At 39.1% G+C, this 8101-nt stretch overlaps 1 protein-coding gene across 8 annotated transcripts in view; it reads right to left on the bottom strand.

Moving 5' to 3' along the window:
• Positions 1 to 1500: 1500 nt before the first annotated feature.
• LOC139748193 (delta(14)-sterol reductase TM7SF2-like) overlaps positions 1501 to 8101 on the bottom strand; it is a 60443-nt gene continuing 53842 nt past the window's right edge. For all 8 annotated transcript variants that reach the window (XM_071661007.1, XM_071661012.1, XM_071661005.1 and 5 more), the window contains exons 11-12: positions 6430 to 6552; positions 1501 to 3232 (exon numbers count right to left, since the gene is read on the bottom strand). In XM_071661007.1, coding sequence (XP_071517108.1) covers positions 3072 to 3232; positions 6430 to 6552 — 284 coding nt within the window. In that variant the 3' untranslated portion in view covers positions 1501 to 3071. The remainder of the gene's footprint in view (positions 3233 to 6429; positions 6553 to 8101) is intronic.

Genomic DNA, 8101 nt, shown 5'->3' with positions numbered 1-8101 from the left:
AAGGATGCGAAAAGGAGAGGGAGTGGGAGGCTGGAAATTCTCCCCTCTCATTTGTTAATTCTACAAAAGAAGGAACAGGGAAGGGGCCAAGTGAGGATATTCCCTCTATGGCTCAGTCCTCTGTTCTTAATACTACCTTGCTAATGCAGGAAAATTGGCAAATATGTATGAAAAAGTTACACTCTGTGTGCACATTCATAAACCTTTGTATATATTTCTTCTTCATACTTGATCAACTTTCTCCCGTGTTAGCACCAGGACAAGACAAAGGAAGGCATCCTCTCCCATCGATTCTCTGTCATCTGTGGTACACTTATACCACAGCTCCCTGTCCACAACCAGACCCCACAGACTTTTCCATGGCCAATAAACATGCTTAACACCCTGGTTCAATCCACTGCCAGCACATTAGCCCTTGCATAACACAGCATTCCATTTCACTCTATCCTGCTAGTGCACACCTTTCACCCACCTGCATGTTTAGGCTCTGATTGCTTAAAATGTTTTTCTCTCCATCCTTCCATCTCCAATTTGGTCTCCCATTCTCCTTGTTCCTCCACTTCTGACACATATATCCTCTTTGTCAACCTTTCTCTTCGTATGCCCAAACCATATCAACACACCTTCTTCAGCTTTCTCAACCATGCTCTTTTAATTACCACACCTCTCCCTTAATCTTCCATTGATTAATCGATCAAACCAACTCACATCACAAACTGTCCTCAACAATTCATTTTCAACACATCCACACAGCCTTATCTATGGCCCATGCCTCGCATCAATATAACATTGTTGGGACTACCTTCAAACATCACATTATAGCCTTCCGAGACAAAATTCTCTTTTCACACATTAAGCAGCACCCCGGAACCATCTCCCCTTCACCCGGGTACTCTATAACACTTTTAAGGTTCCATTCCTACCAAGTCCACTTCCAGGTATCTAATGCACTTTACTTCCAAGTTTTTTCCATTCAAACTCACAGGCTACTGGCAGAGGGCAACTCTAGCGCGGTGTTTTCTGGGACTCCCACCGAATGTTCCTACTGGCTAATTCTACCTAATGTTCCAACCTATTACTTTCACCTAATGTTTATACCTACTACTTGTTTATTGCTCGTACCATTTTGCCAAAAGGCACAGTGCTCACTGTAAGAAAAATCTAGTTATGAAGAATGAGTTGTGCGAGTTAAGTGTTGCCAAGAATTATGTGTGACAGCGTATTTGTGGACAGGATGCCAGAGATCCACATGTGGGTAAGACAAAGAAAAGTCAGAGGATTGCAACCTGACAATCAGTGAAGAGCTGGCTCACTACAGTCATCACTAATCCTCACAAAACATAGGCAAAATGTTTACAAGAAGTCTAAGGCATTGAGGAGCTTCCCTTACTCTGCTCTCATAATGAGTGACATAGAAGCCCCATACAGAACAGTAATTACCATACCATAATCGGTTTTGTACAATAAAGTTTACACTGCTGAGGAAAATTAAACTCATTCTACAGATGAAAATGAATATGAATGAAAATAGTACAGTTTCTATTCATTTGCACAAAATAAAGAAGTTATTCATGATCCATAAAGAATAAAAGAAAGTTTATTTGGTTCATTCTTTTGTCTGCCTACTGTACAAATGTTTTATGTATGACAAAAACATAATGGTATATATCTACATACACAAAATGAATGTAAATCACAGTATCTCCTTGAACACAATTTTCTACATTTTTTGGACATACTTCTCCAGTGTTAGGTTATAAACATATAAGTCATTCGGTACCAATTATTCTGGAGGAAGCTTTCCACTTTTTAACAGTTTGTTGAATGATGGCATACACATGTTCTCCAGTCTAACACATCAGAAAGATAACTTGGAAATCACACTAAAAAGACTTGAGTCATACTTGACTTCTTAGACAATACCTATACACTATCATAAGTATTTGTTTTTATAAAATCCAACTAATCCATTCTTAGTCCTAACCATGTCAAATATAATTTCATATTAAAAATATCTTAAAAATATACTATTTACATTTTGTACTTATACTAACAGCATTGCAGTTTTTATTTCTCCAGTCAGGTAGAATCATGTTTTGTGATAATATTTACAGTTACATGAACTAAAGACATTTTACTATTTCTAAAGTTTAAATATCCTCAATAAAATTATATAAAGTACCATACTGGATAAAATGGCAATCTTTGTTATATGTCTATGTATCTGTATGTCTGATGCCCACTCCCTCCAGGAACTCCCATCAATGGGGTGCCCATGGAAAGAGTCTCCACTTATCCCTGTCCTTACATGCTCCTTCGCATACACCATACCATGTATTCTTTCCACATTTCTTTCCCTCCAGTGCTCTTCCACTCTATATCCAATGTCACAGGCAGACTTCCTCTTATACCAAACCCTTTAACTATACTGTTATACACCCTCATTTAAACTCCCTGTCTTACATTATTTCCATGTCAGGTGTCACCAATACTAAAACTCTACCCTCATTTTCTGTATAATAAAAAAGTAGCTAAACAATACTTGCATAGATATACCCAAAATTAATTACTTTTTTGTAATAACATTTACAATAGAGATCAATGTCACTGGTGTATGTGCTGGCAACTGCCAACATTATCTGATGTATTATACTAGAAAACCTTGCAAATGAAATGGTATACAATCATTCAAATCTAAAGCCTGTATGTGTCATGTTCCTTAACATCACTGAATAATGAAGTCTTTAATTGCATATCTTGAGTCACAGTCATTTGAACACTCATTAAACGTCTGTTTTAAAATATAGAGATTTTACTCTACATCAGTAAAGTAAATGCCATATCCAGACTATATATTACCTGTACAATTTAATGACATGGCAAGAAATATGATATCATATTTTCTCTTTAAGAGATAAGACAATTGCCTTTTGAAGGACAGCACGCAAGTCCTCATAAAGATGAGCAAATCTTGTTCATTCAGTATTGCCAGGATGTTCTCTAACCAAAGGTATCTGGCATACTTAAATAACTATTCTATTGGGATGAAATTCACCCAATCTAAGGTCATTTTAAAACACTTTTGGTATAAGACGGTACTTAACACGTTCAGTGTAACTATCCCAAGCTGTTCCGTAATTCCTCCTGCATAGATTTTCAGTTTCAAAGATTCTTCCCACCAAGAAAAGAGCATCAAGTGCCACTAGTATCCAAGGCAGGGCATGGTTGAAACCTGAAAATAACTACACTCATGAGATTATAGCAAAAAGTAAAGTGATATAAATAACATGGTATTGCAGTGGAATTTATTAAAAAAGGGGGTGACTGTATTGTTGACTGGTCGGTAAGGTTATTTAATGTATGTATGACTCATGGTGAGGTGCCTGAGGATTGGCGGAATGCGTGCATAGTGCCATTGTACAAAGGCAAAGGGGATAAGAGTGAGTGCTCAAATTACAGAGGTATAAGTTTGTTGAGTATTCCTGGGAAATTATATGGGAGGGTATTGATTGAGAGGGTGAAGGCATGTACAGAGCATCAGATTGGGGAAGAGCAGTGTGGTTTCAGAAGTGGTAGAGGATGTGTGGATCAGGTGTTTGCTTTGAAGAATGTATGTGAGAAATACTTAGAAAAGCAAATGGATTTGTATGTAGCATTTATGGATCTGGAGAAGGCATATGATAGAGATGATAGAGATGCTTTGTGGAAGGTATTAAGAATATATGGTGTGGGAGGAAAGTTGTTAGAAGCAGTGAAAAGTTTTTATCGAGGATGTAAGGCATGTGTACGTGTAGGAAGAGAGGAAAGTGATTGGTTCTCAGTGAATGTAGGTTTGCGGCAGGGGTGTGTGATGTCTCCATGGTTGTTTAATTTGTTTATGGATGGGGTTGTTAGGGAGGTAAATGCAAGAGTCCTGGAAAGAGGGGCAAGTATGAAGTCTGTTGGGGATGAGAGAGCTTGGGAAGTGAGTCAGTTGTTGTTCGCTGATGATACAGCGCTGGTGGCTGATTCATGTGAGAAACTGCAGAAGCTGGTGACTGAGTTTGGTAAAGTGTGTGGAAGAAGAAAGTTAAGAGTAAATGTGAATAAGAGCAAGGTACAGTAGGGTTGAGGGTCAAGTCAATTGGGAGGTGAGTTTGAATGGAGAAAAACTGGAGGAAGTGAAGTGTTTTAGATATCTGGGAGTGGATCTGGCAGCGGATGGAACCATGGAAGCGGAAGTGGATCATAGGGTGGGGGAGGGGGCGAAAATTCTGGAAGCCTTGAAGAATGTGTGGAAGTTGAGAACATTATCTCGGAAAGCAAAAATGGGTATGTTTGAAGGAATAGCGGTTCCAACAATGTTGTATGGTTGCGAGGCGTGGGCTATGGATAGAGTTGTGCGCAGGAGGATGGATGTGCTGGAAATGAGATGTTTGAGGACAATGTGTGGTGTGAGGTGGTTTGATCGAGTGAGTAACGTAAGGGTAAGAGAGATGTGTGGAAATAAAAAGAGCATGGTTGAGAGAGCAGAAGAGGGTGTTTTGAAGTGGTTTGGGCACATGGAGAGAATGAGTGAGGAAAGATTGACCAAGAGGATATATGTGTCGGAGGTGGAGGGAACGAGGAGAAGAGGGAGACCAAATTGGAGGTGGAAAGATGGAGTGAAAAAGATTTTGTGTGATCGGGGCCTGAACATGCAGGAGGAAGAAAGGAGGGCAAGGAATAGAGTGAATTGGAGCGATGTGGTATACCGGGGTTGACGTGCTGTCAGTGGATTGAATCAAGGCATGTGAAGCGTCTGGGGTAAACCATGGAAAGCTGTGTAGGTATGTATATTTGCGTGTGTGGACGTATGTATATACATGTGTATGGGGGGGGGGGTTGGGCCATCTCTTTCGTCTGTTTCCTTGCGCTACCTCGCAAAAGCGGGAGACAGCGACAAAGTATAATAAATATATATAAATAAATATATATCACGACCTTCCAAGAAATTTGTAGTCAAACATGCATTACCTTCTACACAGCAACTCTCAAATTCACATTTCTAGATATGAGGGATCAGGTACAAAAGAAAACTTTTAATTCCAACGACAAATCAAAAAGGAATCAAAAGGGCAATTACAGTACATACAATACAAAAATGCACAAAACACATTAATGAATATAGCAAGGCATCTAAAATGGATATCCCCTAAGGCAAGCCATACAGTGCCCCTTCTTGCCCCTTCCTTTCTTCTGGTATCATGGCATGATTAAGAATAAGCCATTAGGCGAAGAAGCATGCACATCAGGGATAGGACATAAACACAACCCTCATGTTTCTTAATACAGCTATTCTACTTTACTGCCCTCATTGTGTAACTGAATCCTAGGACCCTTTAGGAACTCTGTATTTTTCTTATTCCCCAACACTCCATCTGACTGATGAGGCTTTAATACATTTCTGCTGTCATTTTCATAGCATCAAAGGGATTATTGCGGACTTAGGACATGAAAATCTTAATCTTATTTCACTAATCTTATTGTTATTCAGTAATTAACATGCAGGTTTCTCTTCTAGGCTACTTAAGTAATGGTTCTATCAAGATTTGCATCATAACTGGTATGTTTCATTCTCTAAATTTTTGCCTTTAGAATGATTTTGAATTCTCGCAAATTTACTAAGTTCAATATGTGCTATTCATGAGCATACAAAACAGCTCTATACAATTCATTAAGTTCTCTGCATTATTCTATTTCCATCAGTTCTCTTTGCATTATTCTATTTCCATCAGTTCTCTTTTTCATAACAAATGGGTAGGGTTATCAAACATCCATTTGGTAAACATGCTAGCCTCCCTCTTTTGTGATACCCTGAAAACCTCGTCTTAATGTTAACTAACAGAACTATTTATCTATCTACATCTCTGATGCCTGTTCCCACCAGGAACTCCCTCAAGAGGGTGGCTATGATATAAAAGTCTCCATAACTGGTGAACTCCAGTGCTGCTACTTAACCTTTAGTACCTCAACCTTAATCGGCCACAGGCAGAGGGCAACTTTAGCACTGTGTTTCCTTAGGCTCTTATCTGATATTCCTAACAACTATTTCTAACTAGTGTTCCTGCCTACTACTTCTACCTTATGCTCCTGCCTAAAGTTCCTACCTACTACTCCTATCTATTGCTCCTACCATTTTCCCAAAAGGCAGGGCTAGTACATATCACATTTGAAAAGCCTCCTCATATACTGAGAGCACAGGATAACATCACCTAACTGAGTTGCAAGGTTATGTGCAGAATCCCACAAGTGTCCTTAACACAATTACTAGAGTCCTTTGGCATTAGCTTTTCTGATGAAAGATGAAAATTCTGTTGGTTACCATCCCTGAGCCATCTACCTTTCAGTATATAATGAATGTTATTACATTTTGACTGAAGACTACATATAAAGCTGAACAAGTCTTACCACAGAGGAGAGCCCAAGATGTAAATATCAAGATGTCCCCTAGATAGTTTGGATGTCGCATGACTCCCCACCATCCAGAAACCAGAAGTCTCTTTCCTGCTGGGGTTGGTAAGCTTTCCAAGTCTGGAAAATAATAATACAAAGTAACCACAAAAATATATTCTGCACTTATATAAGTAACATACACTGTCATACATACAACCGGAGTTCGCCTTAGTCATTAAAAATCAGTGACAAGCTATGGAAGTGCAAACCAATGAGCTATGTGGAAAGCAGTATAATGCTTTTGAAAGGGGAAGTTAACAAATACAGATACACCAATCAGGACTCGGCTCAACAGTAATTATAATCACCTCGGAAGCAGCATGACTACCCCCCAGGTAATATACCAAAGAGAACTTTGGAGAAATATCCATATAAGAGTTACCAAACTGGCTACTAACAGAAGATAATTGTTCATAGAATTATCTAGTTGTTACAAAGGGCTACTCACGAAAGAGCATCTTAGAGAAATATATACTGGAAGTCTTCACATATAACTCAAAAGTAAAAACAACTATACACATACATAACACCACCAAGCATATAATTTCCAACATATCTAAGCTCTTCCTTTCTTTGGTATTCAACATACCATATTTATCTATACAACACTATCAAAATTACTGTAAACTAAAAGAAAGCCATCTTTACCAAAGCACATAGTGAACCCTCTTTGCATATGTTCCTTAATGCACCCAGGACCTTAGCTTCCTCTCCCACCCTATAATTCATTTCATTATTCCATACCCTGCCACATCCAATCCCATGCACCTGAAACATTCCACTTACACAGCAGGAAAGAAGCAGAAACACACAAACAATGGCCATAATCGCTAACCTCCATTCCTTAGCATTTGTAGAAAAAGTACTGAAACCATAATCCATAGTCATGCCCCACAAACCATATCAAGGATTCCTCTGGCTACTTTGTTTTGGTTCAGTTAATTGACAGCATTGCCCCCTGTATACCACAATGTTGCAATTCGTTCTAACCTATGCAAGCCTCTTACCCTCCTAAATGTTCAGGTACCAAAAAAAACTTAATGCTCTTTCAATCCAACTCCTCCTTTGCCTTCCCCTATGCAGTCCAAAATTCTTGCAAAATCTCGACAAAGCTTGTAAGCAGGTACTCCTCTTTGCTTCCTCCACTTCTGACATATACATAAGGGGAGAAGAGAGTTTGACAAAGAGGATATATGTGTCAAAAGTGAAGGGGACAAAAAGGGAGAGATCCAATTGCAGACAGAATGGAGAAAGTAAGATTTTGCATGCTCAAGGCTTGAACAGGCAGGCAAATGAAAGGAGTACACAGAAAAGAGTGAACTGGAGCAATGTAGTATACAAGGGGAAACATGCTGTCAATGGACTGAGCTAGGGCAAATGAAGCAGCCAGGGGAAACCACAAAAAGGTCTGTGAGACCTAACTGTGGACATGGGGCAGTGGTTTCAGTCCATTACACGTGACAGTTATACTCTGTTTATTTGGGCCTGCCGTTAAAAATCAAAAACCAATATTGTTTACTCCTATTTGCTCTATCCTCTATACAGGGTTCTGAGCATGGAGCCAACTACTCATGAACCAGTCTCAACTCCCTATTGAGATTGTTGTTATAATCTACCAGGGAATGAG

This window comes from Panulirus ornatus, chromosome 73 (genome assembly GCF_036320965.1).
Source record: "Panulirus ornatus isolate Po-2019 chromosome 73, ASM3632096v1, whole genome shotgun sequence".
NCBI lineage: Eukaryota > Metazoa > Arthropoda > Malacostraca > Decapoda > Palinuridae > Panulirus > Panulirus ornatus.
Note: the sequence above shows the minus strand (reverse complement) of the source record. Positions and strands in the feature narration are given on the sequence as shown.